Below are 24,590 nucleotides of genomic sequence, written 5' to 3'. Positions count from 1 at the left end.
GAGAACAGACTCGGAGCATATGCTGCTCACATCCTAATGGCTGAAACTTGATCACACAGCTATACGGAGCTGCAAGGAAGGTGGATCATGTGGCCTTTATTCTGAGCAGCCATGTGTTCCACTAAGATGCTATTACTAAAGGAAGGGGAGGAGAAGGCACACTGGGCGAGTGTGAATTCCTGGAGAATTTTTATTGCATGATTTTGGGCGAGGAGCTGGTCGGGGGATTGATACCCCTCCAGGAGAATCCTCTAGAGGCTGCCTGTGGAAGGAAGCTGGCTTACCATAAAACCCTCCCAAATGAGAAAGAACTTTGGCTGGAGCCCACCTAGATACTGGACTGATAGAGTTTAAGTGTGCTTATGCTTTGTGAACATGACCTTTGCATAGAAATGGGGGACAGAGTGGGGGGTGTCTCCAGAGTCTGTGGCTGCGTGGAGGTGGAGGAAACTAGCATTTGCTGACGCTATCTTTTTATGTGTTAAATATTTTCCATACGGGGTAATAGGATCTCTATCCAGAAGTTTCAAATTTCAGACCTGGCTCTATTACTTGCTGGCAGTTCGTTTAACTGTTACAACTGAGAGATGTATGCTGGAATTGCCAAGTAACAGCCTTAATTTGGGGGCTGGAGCACAGAAGAAGAAACCGTAGCTGGGGTTGTCTTGAGTCTTTGTCCTCATGTGTAAGGTAGAGATTCTAACTGCCTTTGAAGATGTAAACATTAGTGTATAATGACTAATTCCATGGACCCCCTTATCTTCTGTGATCCGAAGAGCCTACGTCACCAATGTCAAACTTGTTTTCATTCTTAGGAGGATTTAAATTCAAATGAGACCAGTATAAAACTCTTTAGACACTGTCGATCCTCATTATGTTATCAAATGAAGTGGCAGGAAGCTTTCTCTGTGGCTTGGATGGGTTCTTGGGGCTTATTGTAGGGGACTATTTTCTCACTGAAAGTTTTAGCTAGGGATGGTACTAAGTCTGTTGATGTAATAAACAGAAGCAGGTATTTCTGGTGAGGCAACTCTTCCAGTGGTGACTAAAAAACCCAAGCTCCATCCACTTTGTCATTCTGCCTCTTCAACATGGGGTGCTCAAACTTGCTCTGGGGGTTATCTTCATTCCAGCGTCCAGAAAGAAGAGGATTGCATGTGGGGGTTTAGGACCAGTATAGCATGCCAATTCTGTTGACATTCCATTGGCTGGAATTCAAGTACATGGCCATACCCAACAGCAAGAGAGGATAGAGAAGGAATCCAGCTCTGTGCCAAGAAGGGACATGGGTTTGGTGATAAGCTAGCAGTCTTTCCTACATGCTGAGTTGATTTGTACCATTTTTCTTCCTTCTGAAAACCATCTTCTCTGCAGGGAGAGTAGTGAGGAGAGTGAAAAGAGAAACTTGGCTGACTTGACTTCCATCTGTTGTGGTGGGCACAGTAAGTCCCCAGGGAGACTTTGCTGATAGCTCTTGCCTTCATGCCACACAGGGCCAGTGGTCTCTGTATCTCTGCTGTTTTTAGCAATGTTGTGTCCTCCGCAATATCCTAGATAGCAACGTAGAGCAGAATAGAGCATCATTATTGTTACTTAAGTCTGGGTTCAAATCTTAGATCTACCACTTACTGTCTCTGTTGTCAAGGCCAGATCACATGGTTTATATCTTTGAACTTCAGGCTTCATCTGTAAACTAAGGATGGTGATGCTTTCCTTGTGGGCTTGTTCTGAGGATTTGAGACCATGTGTGCCACACAGTAGGGACTCAATGGTGGTGGTGGTGGTGGTGATGGTAGTGATTATGCACCTACTATACTTTCTGTTCTCAGACTGAAGGGCTTGGTTAAAATTGTCCTAATGTCTTGCTTTATCTTGTATGTTTTACTCATGGCTTATCTATTGAAATCAGTCAAGTTTGAAATGTGGCCTCTACATCTAACTCGTAAGCATTCGTGACCACAATAAAACTAGTGGTGATGAAAGAAGTGTCATTATCTTAGTGACAAGAGCCATTGGCCTAGCTCTTTTCCAAGGTTTAGAGTAGAGGTCTTGTGCCTACTCCATTCTTAGAATTATTGGAGATGAAGGCTTTATGGAACTACTTTGGGGTTCCTCTCACCCCAAATGGGTGATCTCCTGACCTGTGCCCACTGCATGCCCTTGGCCTTCCCTGCTCTCAAACAGCCACCCAATCTCATGCAGGATGGGAGAACCCTTAATTTCTTCTTGCTATCTTTACCTCTTTATTGTTTCCCCCAGATGTCTTTTCTAGTCAGTTTGTGTCTCATTTTCTAGCTGTTCTTTGTTAAGGTTTCACCTTTCTGCAACTATATGACAGGTGGAAGGTAGATTTCACAATTGGAACCAGGGCGAATCGGTGGCTTTCCTTGATTTATTATAAGAATGACCCAGTGCCTGGGGGAGATGAGAACCCATGAGTCAAGGTATTGAGCAAAAGCAGACTGAAGAGAGACTGTCTAGAGGATCCAGTCTTTTTTTCTGAAAGTAGGAAAAAATGTCAAACTTTTCCATTGATGTGTCAGCCACTTGTGTGGCCTTCTTGGCTCTGCCTCTTGGGAGGGGAGCAAATAGTACTTTATTCACTTTTCCTTTTGAACTAATTTTAGACTTAGGTGGAAGTTGCAAAAAAGTTTTTCTGTATCCCTCACCTGGCTTCTCACCTTCCCTTCTCACCTTCTCATCTCACCTGGCTTTTTCTATATCCCTCACCTGGCTTAACCTCTTGTGTAACCATGGAAAACTTATCAAAACCAGGGAATTGACATTGCTACAGTACTATTAACCAAAACATACATCTTATTTGAACTTCACCTGTTTTTCCACAAATCTTTTTTTTTTTTTTAAACCCTGTTCTGGGATCTTGTCTTGGACCTGACATTAGATTGCGTTATTCCTCCAAAATGTGACCATTCCTCACTTGTGTTTCATGACTGATGCTTGAAGAATACTGGTCAGTTACTTTGTAGAATGTCCCTCAAGTTGTTTCTGACATTTTGTTGTGATTAAATTAGGTATTTATTGGGCAAGAATACTAGAGGACTGACGGGTTTTCTCCATGCATCACGTCACAGGGTTCCTGTTGTTGATCTAATTACTAGTCATGTTAGCCATGATCACTTGCTTAAAGTGGAGCCTGATAGGCTTTTTTTTTTTTTTTCTGTGAAGTTTGTTTTTCCCTTTTGAAGTCAGTTTCTTTTAGAAGCAGTAATTGATGAAGGTCTTTCCATACCTCAAATGGGAAACTGCTTTTGAGTCAGTAGAATGAGGTGTGTTGTGGGGGGTCAGTTTGTGGAAGAATGGGATTGGAGCCATGCCTCAGTAATGCCCAGTCTTGGCCCCATTTCTTCACTTTGCTCATCTAACTTCTTTGTGGTTTAAGTCGGCCAGCAGGATTTCTTTGTATATTTCCCGGTAAAGTCTTCTGTTAAAGGACATTCCTAGCATGAAAAAGTAGTTTTTCTAGGTCTCTTGATGTGATGGAAAGGAGGAACTTTCTTTTTTTTTCCCTTAAGAATGCATTTCCAAAGTAGATATTGTATGTGGCTCTGAAATTCCTGGTGTGGAAAATAATTATATTTTTTGGAGACTTGACGTTAGACTTCCTTTCTTTACTTTTTTTTTTTTTTTTAAGATTTTATTTATTTGAGAAAGCAAGAATGAGAGAGAGAACACATGAGAAGGGGGAGGGTCAGAGGGAGAAGCAGACTCCCTGCTGAGCAGGGAGCCCGATGTGGGACTCGATCCCCGGACTCCAGGATCATGACCTGAGCTGAAGGCAGTCGCTTAACCCACTGAGCCACCTAGGCACCCCCGACGGTAGACTTTATTAGCATTTGAAAACCATAGCCCAGCAAACTCCTTGGTTGTAGAGAAAGTTGTAGTTCGAACTCCAAGAATGAATGTCTGCCTTCTCTTACATCCTCCTGTCCAAGACCAGAGAAGTATTTACCTCCTGGATACTTCCTAATGGGATGTGCAGGTTAAAAGTCCTAATTAACTGCCGTATTCGTCTTGTAAGCCTTGCTTGTAGGCATGTGGCCGGCACATCAGCCGCAGCAGCATCATCTCCTGGAGCTCATTAGAAATGCAGTATTTTAAATTACACTAGGGAAATCATACAGTCTTTCTTTCTCTGACTGACTGACTTTGTTCACTTGTGGAATTTAAAAAACAAAACAGATGAACCTAGGGCAAGGGAAGGAAAAATAGGATGAAAATAGGGAGGTAAACCATAAGAGACCCTTAACTCTAGGAAACAAACTGAGGGTTGTTGGAGGGGAGGTGGGTGGGGGGGAGGGGTAATCGGGTGATGGGCATTGAGGACACTTGAGGGGCACCTGGATGGCTCAGGTGGTTAAGTGTCCGACCCTTGATTCCAGCTCAGGTCATGATCTCAGGATTCTGGGATCAAGCTCGGTATCAGGCACCCTGATCAGCGGGGAGTCTTCTCTCCCTCTGCACCCCCGCCACTCATGTGTGTGCACGTGAGCTCCCTCTCAAAATCTTAAAAAAAAAAAAAAAGGGCACTTGATATAATAAGTACTGGGTGTTGTATGCAACTGATGAATCACTAAATTCTACCAATGAAACTAATTATGCAGTATATGTTAAGTAAATTGAATTTAAAGAAATTTAAAAAATTGCTGTACCTTAGACCTCAGCCCAGACTACTGAATCAGAACCTGCATTTTAACAAGAGGTTGCATGGGCACAGCCAAGTCTGGAGCACTTTGAAAAAGAAACCATTGCTTTCACCGTGTGGCTCTACCTCCCCGGTGCCTGGGTCATCTGAGCAGATCCGGGATTAAGACGGAGGCAGCTTCAGGATGGTGGTGGGCAGGAAGCTGCTCCTGCCCTTAGCAGGCATGACGGAGATAGGAAACCGGAGTTCTGGCATTGCAGTAAAAATGGATGAATTTTAAAGTCCACTAGTTCTTTTAGAAGGTGGAAGGGACTCTGATTATACTGGCTTGTGTGGGAGAGGCAGCTCTGCAGCTGGTTGTCCCCTCTTCTGCCTTTTGAACTGCCAGAGATTAGGTTTGGGCGCTCCAAGTTTGTGCATAATGAATTATTCTAAAAATCAATTTACCTAACAGCCAGTTTACTTAATGATGACTTTCCCTTATGGTACCACTGACATGAAATTCATGTTTGTGAAATTCATAACCACTCACATGTGATAGGAAGATAAATGGGCTTTAATCAAATTTGGTTTTATTTATTATTATTATTATTATTTTTTTAATTATTTTTTTTTTTTTGAGACAGAGAGAATGAGAGACAGAGAGCATGAGAGGGAGGAGGGTCAGAGGGAGAAGCAGACTCCCTGCCAAGCAGGGAGCCCGATGCGGGACTCGATCCTGGGACTCCAGGATCATGACCTAAGCCGAAGGCAGTCGCTTAACCAACTGAGCCACCCAGGCGCCCTATTTATTATTTTTTTAAAGATATTTATTTATTTGCCAGAGAGAGACATAGCGAGAGAGGGAACACAAGCAGGGGGAGTGGGAGAGGGAGAAGCAGACTTCCCGCCGAGCAGGGAGCCCGATGCGGGGCTCGATCCCAGGACCCTGGGATCATGACCTGAGCCGAAGGCAGACGTTTAGCGACTGAGCCACCCAGGTGCCCCTCAAATTTGGTTTTAGATAAAGCTGCTTTAGGTGAATTTTCACTTGGATATATTAACCATAGGTAAATTTATTTATTTATTTATTTATTTAAGATCACCTGATTTGTTTTCTTTTGATGGGTCAAAATTCAGGACCGGTGGTAGCAATCGCCTCCCCCATGGAAATGTTGAGCTCTTCTCTCTAGCGGAGATACTAGCTATAAGGCAGGCTTATGGCAAGTAGGCTGGCTGGGAACCTGCTACATTTCTCTTACGGGTCCCTGAGTAATTTACCATAGAGCCCATCAGATGTTGGGTGGTGTACTATGAAAAAAAGTTACTCAGTTGATCCCCATCTTCTAGGCTTATCCCTAAACATGGTTCTTCTCAGTTACCCTACATGTTCATGAGAGCTCGTTTACAAAGCTTAAGGTCATCCGGGCTGATAAGCTTAGGGCAAACCTATCTCAGTGTGACTTATACTGATCTGGCTTATTCATAGAACTATGTTGCTTTCCTTCATAATACACAGCAGTCCTCAATTTCACATTTATTGTAATTATTTTTTTATTGAACTATAACTGACAGTTATTAGTTTCAGGTGTAAAATGATTTGGCAATTCTATACTCAATGCTCACTGTAAGTGTAGTTACTATCTGTTACTATATATTGTTGTTACAGTATTTTTTTTTTTAAAGATTTTATTTATTTATTTGACAGAACACAAGTAGACAGAGCGGCAGGCAGAGAGAGAGGGAGAAGCAGGCTCCCCGCCAAGCAGGGAGCCCGACGCGGGGCTCGATCCCAGGACTCTGGGATCATGACCTGAGCCGAAGGCAGACGCTTAACCGACTGAGCTACCCAGGCGCCCCTGTTACAGTATTATTGACTATATTCCCTATGCTGTACTTTGCATCTCCAGGACTGACTTTATAACTGGAAATTTGTTACTGTTTTCCACAGTGGCTGTAACAATTTACATCCCCACCAACAGGGTGGAAGGGTTCCTTTTTCTCCACATCTTTGTCAACGCTTCCTGTCTTTCTGATTTTAGCCATTCTGACATGGGTGAGGTGATAACTGGTTTTGATTTGCATTTCCCTAATAATTAGTGACATTGAGCATCTTTTCATGTGTTTGTTGGCCATCTGTAGGTCTTCTTTGTAAAAGTCTTTTCTCAGGTCCTCTGCCCACTTTTTATTAAGATGGCTTTTTGGTGTTGTAGAAGCTCTTTATGTATTTTGGATATTAAGCCCTTATCAGTTGTATCATTTGCAAGTGTCTTCTCTCATTCAGTAGGTTGTCTTTTAGTTTTATTGATGGTTTCCTTTGCAGAAGCTTTCTACTTTGATGTAGTCCTAATACTCTATGCTTTTGTTTTCCTTGCCTTAGGAGACTTTAGAAAAATGTTAGGGCCCATGTCAAAGAAATTACTGCCTGTGTTCTCTTCTAGGATTTTTATGGTTTTAGGTTTCACATTTAGATCTTTAATCCATTTTGAGTTTATTTTTGTGTATGGTGTTAAAAGATGGCCCAGTTTCATATTTTACATATAGCTGTCCAGTTTGCCCAGCACCATTTATTGAAAAGACAGTCTTTTCCCCAGTACAAACAAAACAAAGAAACAAGCCACATGATCCAATAATTCCACCACTGGGTATTTACCCAAAGAAAACAAAAACACTAATCCAAAAAGAGATAGGCACCACTGTGTTTATTGCAGCATTATATACAGTAGCCAAGATCTGGAAGCAACCTAAGTGTCCATCAATAGATGAATAGATCAGATGAGTGTATATATGTACAATGGGATTATAAAGCCATAAAGGAGATTGTGCTATTTGAGACAAAATGGATGGACCTAGAAAGTATTATGCTAAGTGAAATAAGTCTGAGGAAAAATACCATATTTTACTGGTAAGTGGAATCTAAAAGAAACGAACAAGCAAAAAGCAGAATCATTCTTAAAAATAGAACAAAAGTGAGGGTTTCCAGAGGGGAGGGGGATGGGGAGTTGGGCAAAATAGGTGGAGAGTGGGAGGTACAGGCTTCCAGTTATGGAATGAATAAGTTATGGGCACAAAACACACAGCTTAAGTAACATAGAGATACTGTAATAGTGATGTATCAGGACAGATGGTAGCTACTCTTGTGGTAAACATAACACAATGTATAAACTTGTTGAATCATGAAGTGGTACACCTGAAACTAACATTTGAGTATAGTTGACATATAGATTATCAGCACATGGCATTCTACTGGCCAAGAGGATTGGCACTTAGCTGAGATCACTTGATGAGTGAACAAAGCATTCATTCTCCCTGGGCATTTTCAAGACAGCCAACAGCTCAGCTACTTTTGGCAGCCTCTCTAGGACTGCAAAGAAAGCCAGCTTTGGGTTGAAGACAACACATTGGATGGCAAAACAGAGGCAGACAAAAAACAACAGTTGCTACCTGATAAACCCAGAAGCAAGATTACCTCTGTTATTTTCCATCCTATGAGTCAAACTCCCTTATTTAAAAAACAAAAACAAAAACAAAATATAAATGTCAACTATGTCAATATTGCTTTTACTGAATCACCTTCACAAGAAACTTTTATCTTCTACATTAGTGATTCCCAACCACAGTATCAAAGCAGTTTGATGTATCATAATCTGTGAGTTGTGCCATACGTGGTGCATTACTGTTAATAAAAATCAGATTTGTGAATGTCATTAATTACAAAACTATTAAGTTTTACCATATGCTAGGCTCTGTGCTCAGCTCTGAAATTACAATGATGAGCAAAAATAGACATGGTCCACGTGTTCATGGAGTTCACAATCCAGTGGGGAGACAAGCAGTAACCAAATAATTACACTACCATCCATTACGTTGCCTTTTTGTTTTCTTGGTTTCCTTTGCTGTGCAAAAGCTCCTTATTTTGGTGGAGTCCCAGTAGTTTATTTTGCTTTTGTTTCCCTTGTCTGAAAAGATCTATCCATAAATATGTTGCTAAGGCCAATGACCAAGAGATTGCTGCCTATGTTTTCTTCTAAGAGTTTCATGGGTTTGGGCCTTTAGGTCTTTAATTCATTTTGAGTTTATTTTTGTGTATGGTGTTAGTATGGTTTATTTTGTGTATGGTCTTTTGTGGTTCCATGCAAATTTTGGGGTTACTTGTTCTAGTTTTGTAAAAAAAATGCTGTTGGTATTTTGATAGGGATTACATTAATTCTGTAGATGGCTTGGGGTAGTCTGGACATCTTAAATGACACCGATTCTTCCTTGAGCATGGCATATCTTTCCATTTTATCCTCTTCAGTTTCTATTGCTGGTGCTGGATAGCTTTCAGATCTTTTTAGTGCAGGTCTTTTATTTCCTTGGTTTTATTTCTAGGTATCTCTTGGTGCGCTTGTAACTGGAATTATTTTCTCTACTTGGTTATTGGTGTATAGAAATGCTACCGGTATCTGGGTATTTTGTATCCTGAAAATTTACTGAATTCATTTATTCTGGTAGTTTTTTCATGGAGTCTTGAGGGTTTTCTATGTACAGTGTCATGCCATCTGTAGACACAGTTTAACTGCTTTACCAATATGGATGCCTCTTATTTCTTGTCTGATTGTTGTGGCTGAGATTTTCAGTACTATGTTGAACAAAAGTGGCAAGAGTAGACATTCTTACATCCTTGTTACTGATCTTAGAGGAAAAGCTCTGTTTTTCCACCATTGAGTATGATGTTAGTTATGGGTTTTTCATGTATGGCCTTTGTTATGTTGAGGTATGTTCCCTCTAATTCTACCTTGTTGAGTTTTTAATCATTAATGAATGTTTAATTTTGTCAGATGCTTACTCTGCACCTGTTAAGACAATCATATGACTTTTATCCTTTGTTTTGTTGATGTGGTATAGCATACTGATTCTGCAAATATTGAATCATCCTTATGTCAGCAGAATACATACCCACTTGATCTTCTTAGTATATTGTTGTATGTGGTTTGCTTTTATTTTGTTGAGGATTTTTACATGTATGTTCATCAGGGATACTGGCCTGTAGAGGGAGAGGGGGAGGGGGGAGAGAGAGAGAGAGTGTGTGTGAGAGAGAGAGATGTCTTTGGTTTTAGGATCAGGTTAATGCTCGCCTTGTAGAATGTATTTGGAAGCTTTCCTTCCTCTTCTACTTTTTGGAAAAGTTTGAGGAGAATAGGTGTTAACTCGTCTTTGCGGGTTTTGCAGAATTCACCAGTACATCCATCTGGTCCTGGACTTTTATTTTTTGGAAGCTTTTTGAATACTGTTCAGTTTTGTTACTTGTAATTGGTCTGTTCAGATTTTCTATTTCCCCTGGTTCAGTTTTGGAAGGTTGTATGTTTCTAGGAAGTCACTATTTCTTCTAGGTTGTCCTATTTGTTGGCATATTTTTTCTAGTAGTCTATTATAATCCTTAGTATTTCTTTGGTGTCTGTTTTCTCTTGTTCCTGATTTTATTTGGGTCCTCTCGTTTTGAGTCTGGGCCAAGAGTTTATCAATTTTATCTTTTCAAAGAAGTAGCTCTTGGTTTCATTCCCCCCCCCCCCCCATTAAGTCTGTCATTTATTTCTGCTCTGACCTTTATTTTTTTCCTTCTATTCTTCTTGGGCTTTGTTCTTTTTCTAATTCCTTTAGGTCTAGGTTTAGATTGTTTATTTGAGGTTGTCCTTGTTTCTTGAGGTAGACCTGTGTTGCTATATATTTTCCTCTTAGAACTGCTTTTGCTGTGTCCCAAAGATTTTGGACCGTTGTGTTTTCATTTTCATTTTTCTCAATGTATTTTTTGACATTTGATTGCTTCATTGATCCACTGGTTGTTCTATTGAGTTATAGAAATCCCATTGTGAGTAGGTTACATACAAAATACCTCACTATATTGGGAGCTCAAGTCTTGCTAACAGAAGCAGTCAGATCACTAGGCCGTGTTTACTTCAGTGTTAAAGCAGTTTGATCTATCACCATCAGCTGTGAGATGTGCTATGATTTATTACTGTTACTAAAAACCAAGTATTAATGTATGTAAAAATAGTCTTTACTATATGCTAGGCCCTCTGGTAGACTCTTTTAAGATGCAGTGATGAGCAAAAACAGACCTCGTCAGTTCATAGGGCTTTTAATCCAGTGGGAAAGACAGATATTAAAAAAATAAGAGAAGTGAATATTTAGAAACAAGTACTGTGATGGAAAGGAATATAGTCCCATGAAAAATCCTGGGCCATGGTGGGAAGTGCATATCAGTGAAGTCTTCCTAGGTAGGTGGCATACAAGATGACAAGGGAAGGATGAATAGAAGTTAACTAGGTAGAGAATGAATGTAAGAGGATTTGAATACAGGGTGGAATGTGCAAGTGCTATATTTTGGTGGGAGGGTGGGGTATGTTCAAGGACCTAAAAGAAGGTTGGTATGTAGAGGAAAACATGGAGAATGCACAAGCCGAAGCTGGACAGGTGGGCAGGGGCCAGAGCATGTGGGTTCTTGAGGGCCATGTTGAATCCTAGTCCTAAAATTCTCATCTGAAGCTCAATAGCCATGAAGTTACTGATTTGTAAGCTTAGGGTGGGGGGTGATTGGAAGGGATTAGTGAGCTGATTAGAGTTTTGTTTTTAAAAAGATGACCTTGGCTGTAGAATGGATTGCAAGGGAACAGAGTGGATTCAAGGAGACTAGTTGCAAAGCTAGGTAGTTGCTAGTAGGAGGTGATGGTGGCTTAGATAAGGAGGGTAGCAGTGGAGGAGGTGAGAAATAGGGTACCCAGGAGTAGAAGCCATATGACTTGATGGTGGGTTGTACATCAGGCACAGGGGAGAGCAGTATCAAAGACAATGCTTACATTTCTAGCTTTCATTTTGATGTCGGCTATAGTGGGTGAGGACCAGGTTTGGGAGGAAAGTTATGTCTTGAGTTTACTAAATTTGAAAGATCAAAGTGGAGTTGAGTGGACAGTTGGCTATTCAAGTATATAGCTCCAAAGACAGGCCTAGACTGGAGGAAAATTTGTCATTCATTTATGTTAAAAAGTGTCCTAATGTACTGGAGTGGATTCAGGGTACATTAGAGCCACTGATCTGAAGGGCTTTCTGAGAGGAGGGAGAAAAGACTGAAGGTAAGGTAGTGTATCAGAAATTGACACCTGTGGGAGTGTTCCATGCCTGTGAAATCACCTATTTATCCTAGCAGAAAATGATTTGAGAACCGCTAGGGTGCAGGGTAAAGGCCAAATGTCAGAGGTGGGTTTTATGAATCCAGCAGCAGTTGACCCTTTGGTTGTTTCCCAACTGTGCTCTGCTTGCACGCCTCCTCAGTGCTATACATACCTGTTCTTTTTCTGTTACCTGAGTGCCAGACACATTTTCTCCTCCTGTCCTTCTTTGTATTTCCCCTTCCTGAAGCACCTTTCTTACCCTCTCCAATTTTTTAAATTCAAGTATAATTAAGTTACTAGTTTCAGATGTACAGTGTAGGGATTCAACAATTCTATATATTTCTCAGTGTTCACCAAGGTGATGTATGCTTAATCCTCTTTATTGTACCCATTCCTCACCCACCTTCTCTTTGATAACCATCAGTTTTCTGTATTTAAAATCTCTCTCTCTCTTTTTTTTTTTTGTCTGTTTTCATTTTCTTTATTATTTTTTTTATTTAAGATTACACAGCGAGAGAGGGAACACAAGCAGGGGGAGTGGGAGATGGAGAAGCAGGCTTCCCGCTGAACAGGGAGCCCAAAGTGGGACTCGATCCCAGGACCCTGGGATCGTGACCTGAGCCGAAGGCAGATGCTTAATGACTGAGCCACCCAGGTGCCCCATGTTTTCATTTTCTTAAATTCCACATGAGGGCAATCATACGGTATTTGTTTTCCTGACTTTCGTTAGCATAATACCCTCTAGGTCCATCCATGTTGATGCAAGTGGCAAGATTTCACTCTTTTATGGCTGAGTCCTATTCCATTGTGTGTGTGTGTGTGTGTGTGTACTACTTCTTTCTCCCTTAATGTATGGAAGCAACTCAAGTGTTCATATCTTGGTTATAGTAAATACTGTAATAAACATAGGGATGCATGTATCTTTTCAAATAGTGTTTGTTTTCTTTGGGTAAATACTCATTACTGGAATTACTGGATCATATGGTAATTTTAATTTTTTGAGGAATAATCAGACAAGGAAAAATAAAGGCATCCAAATTGGAAAGGAAGTAAAACTTTGACTATCAGCACATGATCTACTATGTATAGAAAATCCTAGACTTCACAAAAAACTAAAACCGATAATTGAATTCAGTAAGATCGCAGGATACAAAACCAGTGTACAGAATTGTGTTGCAATTCTATATATTTTTAATGAAGCAGCAGGAAGAGAAATTAAGAAAACACTATATACAGTTGAACCAGAAAGAGTAAAATACCTAGGAATAAACTTAAAGGAGGCGAAAGACCTGTGCTGGGAAAACTATAAAACACTAATGAAAGAAATTGAACATGACAGAAACAAATGGAAAGATATTCCATGCTTAAGGATTGGTAGAACTAATATTAAGACGTCCATAGTACATAGAACAATCTACAGATTTAAGGCAATCGCTGTTAAAATACCAACATTTTTTCACACAACTAGAACAAATAATCTTATAATTAGCATGGAACCAAAAAGACCCCAAATAGCCATAGCAATCTTGGAAAAGAATGACAGCTGGAGATATCACAATCTCAGATTTCAAGGTACAGTACAAAGCTAATCAAAACAGAGTGGTACTGGTACAAACATAGACACATATAAATGGAATAGGATAGACCATCCAGAAATAAACCCATGCTTATTAAATTTGTGACAAAGGAGGCAAGAATATACAATGGGAAAGTAGTCTCCTCTCCCTTCAATATAAATAGTTCTTCTAGATCTATTACCTTTCTGAAACTTTCCTCGATCACCATTCAATAAGAGGATTTTTTCCCCCTTTCTAAAAAGGTCAGGCTTTATTTTTCTGTAGGTTTTTTGTTTTACCCCATCAAATGGCATGTAAATTCCTTGAAGGTAGGCATGTAAATCAAAGGTCTTCATACGACTTGGTGTTTACTAAGTACATTTACTGCCATCTCTTACATATGGTTTTCAGTCTTGCTTCCACAGAATGCAAGCCTGGCTGAGCCTTAAGAAAATGGGCCTTTGACTAGTTGTAGTTTAGATTTGTGCTATAAAGAGATAACAGATATTTTTCTCCTGATTGTTATTTTGAATGGGAGAATATAAAATTTAAGAATAAAGAGTAAGTTCTGTTTATAAAAAGTCTTGTTACAGTAATTCAAGAGGAAGGTGTAGAAGAGTGAAGATCAGTTACTATCATTTATGTTAGATGGGGAAAAAAGAAATAGACTAATATTTGCTTTTATAGCATTAAAAAACCTCTGGAAGAAAGGATGGTCTTAGCAAAAGATCCTAAAACAATAGGATGTTCTTATGCAAAATGAATTTTGACAAAGACTCTGTACCTTACACACAAAAATCAGTCAAAATGGATCACAAACCTTAAAATGCAAAACAGTAAAACTTCTAAATGAAAACATAGGGGAAAATCTACATGACCTTAGGTCTGGTGATGAGTTCTTTACAGTATCAAGTATATGATCCATAAAAAAAAATTGGTAAGTTGGATTTTACTAAAACAAAACATTGTGCTCTGCAAAAGACACTATTAAGAAAATGAAAAGACAAGTCATATCTGTTAAAGGATTTGTGTAAAGAATATACTAAGAACTTTTTGTCAGGGCTCAAGCAGGGAGAGGGGCAGGCAGAGGGAGAAGCAGGCTCCCTGCTGAGCAGGGTGCCCAATGAGGGACTCCATCCCAGGACTCTGGGATCATGACCTGAGCAAAAGGCAGATGCTTAACCAACTGAGCCAGCCAGGTGTCCCTATACTAAGAACTTTTAAAACTTAACAATAAGTGAGCAAACAGCTCAATTTAAAAATGGGCAAAAAGTCTGAACAGTCACCTCACCAAAGAAGATCTATAAAGGACAAGTATATAAAAAGATGCTCAAGGTCTTTTTTTTTTTTTTTCCCCATGCCATTACACATTGATTAGAATGGCTAAAATTAACCTGACACCACCAGTTGCTGGTGAGAATGTATAGCAACAGGAACTCTCATTCTTTGATAATACCTTACAAAGCTCAACCTAGTCTTACTACATAATCCATCAATCACACTCCTAGGTTTTTACTCAGTTGTTTTTAAAACTTATTTTCACATAAAAACCTGAATACAAAATTTACTATGGTGCTCTATTTATAATCACTTAAAACAGGAGGAAACCGAAGTATCCTTCAAGAAGTGAATGGATGATTTTTGGTAGGTCTGTACAATGAGATACTATTCAGTGCCATCCAAAGACATGAATAAATCTTAAATGCATATTACCGAATAAAGGAAACCAGTGTGACTAGGCTATATAATTTGATTCTATTTATATGAAATTCTGGAAGAGGCAGAAATAGAAGGGTTGATGAGTGATTTGAGGGGTTTGGGGTTCAAATAGGTGAAAAGCAGGATTTTTTTCAAGCAGTAGAACTACGGTGTGTGGCACTCGCATAGTGGATATGGGACACTGCACAGTTGTCAAAACCCATAGGAATTTCTAGCACAAAGAGTGAACCTTAATGTATGCATATTGTTAAAAAAAAAAAAAAAAAGGAGATTATGGATGGAATGTGGAAAGTGACCGAACAGTCTAACTGTATTACAAATATGTGGAACAACATCTGTGAAAAGGGGTTGGAGAAATTGCTGACCTGAGTAACTTCAGAAACAAGTGGAGTCAGACTAAAGGCAAAAGGAACTGTTCATAGATGCTTTGTTCTAGTTGATAGTTGTTTACATGAGGATACAGGTTAACAGTTCTAAAATCACTGTATATGCTGGAAGTGAGTAATAGAGAGCGGATTGGTGGGATGTTATGGTTAAGTATTGGGGCAAAGGCTAGAATAATCCATATGGTAACAGATTAGAGTATAAGGCATCAGTATAAACTTAATTTACATGTAGATATGTACATGTGTGTATGTACATTCTGTGTGGGTGTATGCTGGTTATTATACCACATACATTTCTTAACTCTATCAGCTAAGACCTAGAAGCAATGATACTCCAGTAGCAATGAGCATATCAAGTACCCAGATCTTGGTTTCTAATACCATTTTCTAATAACAACTGGGTTTCTTTGGAGAAATGGCTGATTTTAGAACTGAGTCAGGAAACCTGTAAGATAAGCCTTGAGCATCTTGTATCATAAGTAAAGGAAATGTTCCAAAGGAAACCATAACTCACAAATAATGGAAGTATGTCAAAGGGACAGAGGAGCCAACTGAAAAAAAGCTTCCAATGGTCAAAGCTGGAACAATTTGGGCAACCAAATAAACTGGTATTGGATGGTAACCCAAAGATTAAAACAACCCAGGAGTACATAGAGTTTTACATAAATGACTGAAGAAAGAAATAAATGGGGAGAATAGACAAGTCTTCCATGCAATAGAACTCCAGATAATTTTGGTACTCCACCTTCAAGGAGGGTGGAGCTCTCCTCACTAGGTAAGTGTGGACTGTATAGATTTCCTCCCAAAGAGGACAGTGTGGAGAGGGAGGAGTAACTTCAGAGAAGAAACCTGACAGACACTACCTAAACCAGGTAAACACCAAGATTAAGATCAAAACTAGTAAGTCATGTTGATCGTATGTATTTTTGATAGACCATGAGAATTACACTTCCTTCCTCAAACCCACAACCCAAGTCTATACATGAGACAACATCAGACAAATCATAATTGGGGAAAATTCTATAAAATTCCTCATTAGTAATCTTCAATTTTCAAGGTCCTAAATTCTGAACTGTCACCACTAAAAGGTATCTAATAAGACCTGTCGATTGAATCTAATGTAGTCTCCTGGATGGGATTGTGAAACAGAAGGATATTAGGTGAAAACTAAAGTAATCTGACTAAAGTATTGCCTTTGGATAACATTGTATCCATAGTGGTTCATTAACTGTGATAAAAGTACCATATAGATGTAAGAATATTAATAGGAAACCAGATAATGGGGTATATGAGAACTCCCTGTTCTTTCTTTGCAATTTGAAACTCTAAAAATTAAAAAAAGAACACAAACAAAAAAAACTTTGGGAGGATACACATGAAACTGATAAATAGTTGCCTCTGAGAGACATTGGGTATTTTTTTTTTTTTTTTTTTTTACTAAATACCTTAAAGATGAATTTTTTTTGAACCATGGAAGTAAAAAATTCAAATTAAAAATTTAAACTTAAAATAGTAATAGTTAAGAAAAGTGAAGACTTCATATTTTTTGAGAACAATATCCTTTTAAGTCTTTAAGAAAACTTAGAAGTATAGAAAGTGCTATATACACATTGGCCAGAACTACAACTACTATTAGTTCGGTTCCTTTTTCCTAGCTCTTGATATTTAGAAACCTCTTAATTTTGAGTTCCTGGAGACAAGGAGCTATACTTAGGCTTCAGGTGAGCGGTGTGATTCTAGCTCCTTGCCTTGGGCTTGTTTATTTAATACTTCGACTGTATTTGAAGGCCTCTGTAGTCAAAAACTAAACTTACATTCTTCCTTATGTGAACTAGCTCATTGGTTGCCTTTATCTTAGAATTTTTTCTCATTTGGAAAAGAAATTTCCTACTTTTCCAAGGTTCCATGTCTTTTCTCCTGACTCTTTGTATGTGGGAAAGGTGGAAGCCAGCCCCTATGTCAGTAAGAACAGCGCAGCTACTCCCATGCTTTTAAAGACTGCAGTGGAACTGTTTTGAGTAGGTATAAGAACGTTATTTTCACATTTCATTTAACAGTGAATGTTTTATTTTCAATAACAGGCAATTTGTAATTACTGTCACTGTTAATATCTTGCTAGATGTTTGCTAAGAGGGTTGAGTACGGAGCTGAACAGTAAGTTTACAACTGCAAATAAGATCACCAGACCAAGTCTAAACAAGGGCAAGGGGAAGGCAGAGAAACGCTTGCTGAGAAGGACAGGATGTGTGCATCCTTCCAGCAGCTGCACACCTCTGAGGCTGTTGATTTCCATGTATGCAGAAAGAAGGGAAATCATAATCATTAGTGGACGCTAGGCATTTGGTAGGGAATTTGCAAACATGATATCACTTTTTTTTTTTTTTTTTTTCTGAAAAGAAACCTGTGAAGTAGATGTTCTTTTGTAGGAGACGAAGAAAGTGAGGTTTAGGAAAATGGTGTGTCTTGTCTGTATTGACACAGGGGATTCCATGCCTGAGGCAAGGATTGAACACGTGTTGACCAGAACCTGAAGGCCTTTGTATAGTACGCACATAGTTTCTGCGGTTTCTACTAATCCATGTTGCTCTGAGTAGAAGCAATAGAATTTGGGAACAATCGAAGTTTGTTCAGGCAAAGTAGGTTTTTTCTTTTAACTTGGTCAAATAGCTCTGAGGCTGGAAGAGCACTGGGGGCTAGAAGCCATGGAGGATAACTGATTTATAAAGGGACCACTGAGGTGACCACTTTCAGTTCAGTAAGCATGATGTTTGAAGTTAACATACTGGGACCTGATACAAGAGAAATAATGGATTACTGAGGAAGATAATAGCATATTTCTTTGGTATTTCTTTAAATAGCTTCTGAGAAGCATGCGTTTTGAGAGATGATGATTTATTGATACTGTGTTGCATTTTTTGGGTAGAATTCCATTTTTGATAGAAGAGAAAGCATAGTCTGTGGGTCTGTAAGCAGAAAATTGGCACAATGAGATTTGATCATCTGGCCAATGATCCAATTGGCAGTAGGCAAAATGGCCAGAAGATGGCCAATAGGGACATCCCTAAATTGTAGTTTCAAATGTAAAGGTATAAACCAGTATGTAAGAAGTTAGTGTTCCAAAGTCTACTGATGTGTAACAAACTGTCTCTAAACTTTTATGTTTGTGGATTCCGTGGGTAAGGAATTTGGACCGAGTCCAGAGGAATGGCTTGTCTCTATTCTACAATGTTAGTGGCTTCGTCTGGGAAGAGTGAACATCTGGGGAAACCATCTGGAGGTGTTTATACTGGCGTTGGCTGGGATTCCAGTTGAGGCTTCCAGCCAGAGCACTGATATGCAGCCTTCCCAGTGTGGTTTGGGCTTCCTGCTAGCATGGCAGCCTCAGGTAGTTAGACCTCTTCCACAGTGGGTCAGGGCTTTAGGCTCAAGTATTCTGACAAACAAGATAGAAACCACATGAGGCTTTATGACCCAGCCTTGGAAGTGACCAAGCATTACTTCTGCCCTTAAAGCACTTACAAGCCCACCTAGATCAAGGGGACAGGACATAGATCTAAACCTTTCAACTGGAAGAAAATCAAGATTACATTGAAGCACATGTGATATGGGAGATAACATTATTAGTGTTTTTGGAAAATACCATTTGCAAAACAATACTGGACCATGTAAGGTGGGTTGTCCTAAACAAGATGGAAGAGGATTATATTCGTGTCACCTATTTCTATTTTTAGCTTAGCAATAGCTTTATCACCATGGATACTACTTAGAGTATTAGATGAATTACAGAAATCTAGACATAAACTGGACCCTGAAGACTACTTAGTTTAGTGGTTTCAGACTATCTTTGGAAGTGCATCTCTTTTCTCTAAATGAAATCTTAGGGGAAATTCCAAATTACACAACAGGGAGTGAAGCTTCTCTGGTGCCCAATCCCTTCCCTGTGCCTTAGACCCTAAAGCTTTTCCAAGGAATGCTGGGGCATTATGGATCAGATCTGATCATTAAATGGATAGGAGAAACCGAAGTACAGAGGGGCAGGGATATTTTTGCCAAGGATTTCATGGTTTGAAGCAGGTGTAAGGTTGAAATCAAGTCTTGGTATCCTTGGGCCAGTGTTCTTTGCAATATTACTTAAAATTATGCTATTGCCTTTTTTTTTCCCCCCCAAAATTACATAGTCCTTGAGACCCCTGACCTGAGGTTGGACACGGTATACCTTCCTGGTGTTTTTGGCAGCTTTTCTTTATTATCCCAGCAGTAGGCAAATGGCCAGAAGATGGAAGTGAGATTCTGTATGAACACCTACATCATTTAAAAAAGTGGTGATAACTTTCTCATGGCAGGAGGAATGGGGCTTGTGTTTGAGTCTGCAGGGGTATTCTTTGCCAGGATGGGGCATCTTGGGGACTAAGGCCGGGGGAGCTGAGTCTACCTGAATTCTCTTGCCCTCTGACTTTCATAGGGTCATACCATTGTACCTGGAAAGGAATATAATGTGGTGAGAAGAACATGAATCCTGGAACTAAGTAGACCTGGATTTGAATCTTAGGAGTTACATGACTTTGGGCAAGGCACTTTATCAAGTTGAGCCTCTATTTTTACCTTAAAGTGTGAATTTAATAACTACCATTTAAGATTTTGGCAAAATGAGAGATGGTACTAGATTTAAAACTTTTTACATAGTAGAAAGTAATGGGGTGTTGCCATTGAGAGAATCCACTTTAGTGTCTATCAGACTAGGGTTCAAGTCCTAGTTTTGCCACTTACAGCTGTATGATCTTCAAATTTTAAATTTGTCTAATAAGCTAAAAAAATGGATCGCTTAATATAAGTTTTAGGGAAAAGGACAAAGTCTAATAAAAATTACTTGGCTGATCTTGATCTAACTATATTAACTGGAATTATTCCTGAATTATTTCCTCAATATTGCATGAAATTCAGGAAGTCTTGTAATACTTCATAGTAACTCTGTTCATCATACTCAGTGGTGGGCTTTGGAGAATTACTCATGCTGATGGTGGGATAGGGTCTCCCTAGCACTTGAGCGAGGGTGTAAGTTTAAAAAAAAAAAATCTAGCTGTATAAATACAGGGTGGGAAAGATCACCTTCATGACATTTTGTGTGAAATGGTTTGCAGTGTTAGGTGATGGGAAGGTCCTTGCAAGCATTAGGATACACTCATGGTTGTGCACAGTCCTGACATTGTCTGTGTTGCTGGATGCAACACAGGGGGGAATGATTCATTTTACTGCAGCTAGAGCATGGTGACCAGCATGGGGAAGGATCTGGAAAGAGGAGTAAGGCAGAGAATCCATGTCCAGGAGGGCCTTTGTTGTCTAGGTGGTGTAGAGGGGTAGAAAGAAGATGCTAGGGATGTTCGATCTGAGGAGGAGAACTCCGTAGTGAATGTCTTTGCTGTTTTCAGTTATTTGCCGGATGAACAGACTTCTCTGGAAGCCACAGTAGTTCCCTGGCTGAGGACTTGGTTGAGGCCCAAAGCTAAGGGGAGAAGTGCTGCTTATGAGTCTGGCTGGTGATTTTATCATTCCTATAGTTGACCCCGCCCTAAAATCCACAGAAGACCTCTAAGCACTTGAGACCTGAAGAAAGCAGACCAGTCAGGCGCAGAGAGCTTACTAGACTCTTCTTTACATAATCACCTCCAGGGCCCCCCTCCTCCCTGGCAGCACACCAGGGCTCTTACTTGCTCATGGCATCAAACTGCTGCTTCCCTCACCGGAACCAGCTGTCCAGGAAGTAAAGTGACACCTGGGATACTCCACTATAGTGCTGCTTAAACTTTAATGGGCACCTGAATCCTCTGGGGGTCATGCTAAAATGGAGATTCTGACTCATCTAGGTCTTGGTGGTGCCCCCCCCAGTCTGAATTTCCACAGGTGGTGGTGATGCTGGTGTGTGGACCATATTTTGAATAACAAGGCTCTACGGCAAATCCTGAGTCTTCCCTCCAGGCTCTAGCCAAGTGTCGTCAGGCCAAATGACCACCTCCAAGCTGCTTTGAGGACTGAGGCTCACACTTCTGTTAGCAGAGGGTTACTCTCTGGAAATACTGCCTTATTCCCCTCCCAGCACCCATGAAACCATCTTACCCAGATGGAACTTAGCCATGCAGTGTCCTTGTCATGTTTAGGACCATTTCAGCAGTTACTTGATGTATATAGAACAAAACCCAAAACACCCCATTCTGACTTCATCTAAGTTTGGAATACAGCACTTCTTGAATATGCGCACGATGCTGTCAGAAACTTTGCCCTAAGACACAAGTATCTATTTTGCCTAACAGTAGGGCAGATTTCTTCTCTTGGAGCTGTAGGTTTGAGACTACCCTGAGGTAATAGCTTGCTACAGTAATCTTTACGAGGTATGTGGGTAATGAGCTCTTGCTCAATGAAGCCATAACCCCAGGAACAACGATTGAACCTGGTTAAATAGCTCTGCCTGCCCCCCGCTTTTTTAAAAATTCTATCAGGTGATCTTTTTTTTTTTAAAGATTTTATTTATTTGAGAGAGAGAATGAGATAGAGCATGAGAAGGGGGAGGGTCAGAGGGAGAAGCAGACTCCCTGCTGAGCAGGGAGCCCAATGCAGGACTCGATCCCCAGACTCCAGGATCATGACCTGAGCCGGAGGCAGTGGCTTAACCAACAGAGCCACCCAGGCATCTGAGCTATCAGGTGATCAATAGGAGCATTTCTAATTGTCTTTCACATCCTCTTTAAGGTCCTGTCCCTTCTTGCAACAGTAGCTTATTGGTCAAAATGAAGTAATTGAGAGATTTCTCATGATGATCTTGGTGAGGTCTCTTACCCAAAATCATGCTGCTTTTTAAATTCAGAAACTGCATGGTCTTGGGTAAGGTACTTAAAATCCCTAATCACAAGTGAACTCTGTAAAACAGGGATAAAAATATCTAACTTGAGGAAATTAAATGAGATGACATTTATGAAAGCAGTGAGTCCATTCCTAGCACATGACATGACCGCTTCCTTTGTCTTGCATTTGCTTCTGACTTTTTTTGTGTGAGGGCCGCGTTTTATTTCCTTTTCTGCTAGTCTCAGAGCATCTTGAGAACAAGATCTGTATTTTAAATCCTTTTTTTAGCCCTTTACTATGTGTTCAGTAACAAAACGTTGAATGAATTAATGAATGACCAGATAATCTCTAAGGTCTTCCTGACCTTTTAAGTTCTCAGATTTTGATTCTTTCAATGTTCTAGCTGCTTGGAAGCAATTTGGAGAATTCCCTTAAAATGAATGTCTCCCATGTTAAGGGATTTTCTTTTCTGCAGTCTTATAAAATATGTATTGGATTATTACTAATAAGTGTGTACCTGAGCCCAGGAGTTAGCTGCAATAGTATAAGTAACCTTGGTTTGTGATCTTGGGCCTGATTCTGTCTAGTGTGAGGTACGTAGGTCAGAGTCTGATCTTCCCCAGCACTGCTCTCTTGGGAGGATCCCTGTGAAAGATAAGCAAGAAATATGCATTTGTCCTTTGTCCCATGACTTGGGAGTCCTGCGTAATAGAGGGTGAGTTTCAGGATCTATTCATTTCAGTGCTCATAGAAGGTACTTTTTGTGTTTTAGATTAAATTACGGTCTGGTCAGTGGGGTTAGGCCAACTCAGCTGATTAGAAGAGAAACAGTAGGTCCTTTCAAATCTAGGAATGGAACTTGGTTTAGGTCCTACATAGGCAGGTCGTTTTTGAGTTGTCTGTACGAATGAATTGCTGGGAGACAGCGCCAGGTGAGGCCATCCTTACTTGTTGGTCATTGTGCCTCTGAGATTGACAGCAAGCTGATAGAAAACACATGGGCTGGCAAATTTAGACCGGAGTTTAAATTACGGCTCAGGTAGATTAATTCCAGAATCTGTTTTTTAACATTTAAAGAGCGAGAATATCAGCCTTCTGGGTTTGTAGAGGTGAGAAGTTAGATAGTATGTTGAATGTTTAGTGCAATGCCTGGCAGTGAGAATAGGCCTGATTTAATGACAACGATGATGCATTTCAGAGGCTTAGACTAAATGGTCTGCCACTGAAAGTATCAGTCCCGGTGCATGCCTGAGGAGTGTCCCAAACTTCTGCATTTTATGACAAAAGTGCAGACTGCAGTGGTGGTGCTGAGTTTTTCATGGATCTGGACAATGCCCCAACAATCTGGGGGAAAGAAAAGACTCAATTACATGTCTCATGACATGATAATATGAAATACTGGTCCATACGTGAGTAGCTTCAACCATTCCTCTCCTCCTTCTCTAAGAATTGTTGTCCAAAGGTTTTTGTCCAGGGGGAATGTGTTTAGTAAAGTTATCTTACCTAAATTTATTTCAGTCTCTGATAATCCAAAGTCATTTCTTTCGTCCTTTAATTCTTGAAAAAGTAAATATGGCAGTAATGAAAGTAAGCATCATTAAGTCCATTCTACGTGAATAGGCTTTTTTTAGACAATAGAGGGTTCTGAACTGTACTTCTAGGTATTGGAAGAGACCCTACACCATGCTTCGGTAAGCTTGTGGCTCTCTTCACAGTGGATCAATCGGTACCCATTTCAGAGGCTCAAGGTGTCACGGTGAGGTTCTCCAACAGGTGAATTGGATTCCATGCAGTACAATTGATTTTTGGTTAGGAGATCTTTGTGTCATGTGTAGCTAATTGCAGATTCTGAGAAAGGTGGTAGAGAAGTAGTGAGGATTGATGACTGGGAGATCCAGAAGTAAAATCAAGTTTTTGTTCCTTTACATGCAGCTATTTTGAACTGGAGAGCAGTGGTCTGAGGGATGAGATCCGATACCACTATATGCATAACGGGAAGCCCAGGACCGAGGTGCTTCCGTACCGGCTGGCAGATGGACAGTGGCACAAGGTCGCGTTGTCCCTTAGTGCCTCTCATCTCCTGCTCCACGTCGACTGCAACAGGTAGGTCTGTGCTTCTGTTCTTCTGCAATTCTGTCCTTGAAATCAAGTAGCGGGAAGGGGGAAAAATATCAAACCCCTCCAGGCCTTGCTGGGAAATAAAAACCAAGGGTCCCTAATTGTAATTTAAGTTACCAAATGGGCCATTAAATGTGCTGAAATGACCAACTGTAATATGCTAAGAAAACAGTTCATTAAGATGAAA

The 24,590-nt window shown here is 40.1% G+C and overlaps 1 protein-coding gene across 2 annotated transcripts in view; it reads left to right on the top strand.

The window, feature by feature from the left end:
• The window catches only part of NELL1 (neural EGFL like 1), an 808,674-nt gene that overhangs the window by 92,406 nt on the left and 691,678 nt on the right, over window positions 1-24,590 (top strand). For both annotated transcript variants that reach the window (XM_045894008.2, XM_054512010.2), the window contains exon 4: window positions 24,218-24,388. In XM_045894008.2, coding sequence (XP_045749964.1) covers window positions 24,218-24,388 — 171 coding nt within the window. The remainder of the gene's footprint in view (window positions 1-24,217; window positions 24,389-24,590) is intronic.

The sequence above is a fragment of the Mirounga angustirostris genome, unplaced genomic scaffold (assembly GCF_029215605.1).
Source record: "Mirounga angustirostris isolate CCGP_5_RB_7025 unplaced genomic scaffold, mMirAng1.0.hap1 SCAF_13, whole genome shotgun sequence".
In the NCBI taxonomy this organism is placed as follows: domain Eukaryota; kingdom Metazoa; phylum Chordata; class Mammalia; order Carnivora; family Phocidae; genus Mirounga; species Mirounga angustirostris.
This window is presented reverse-complemented; position numbering and strand designations above follow the sequence as displayed.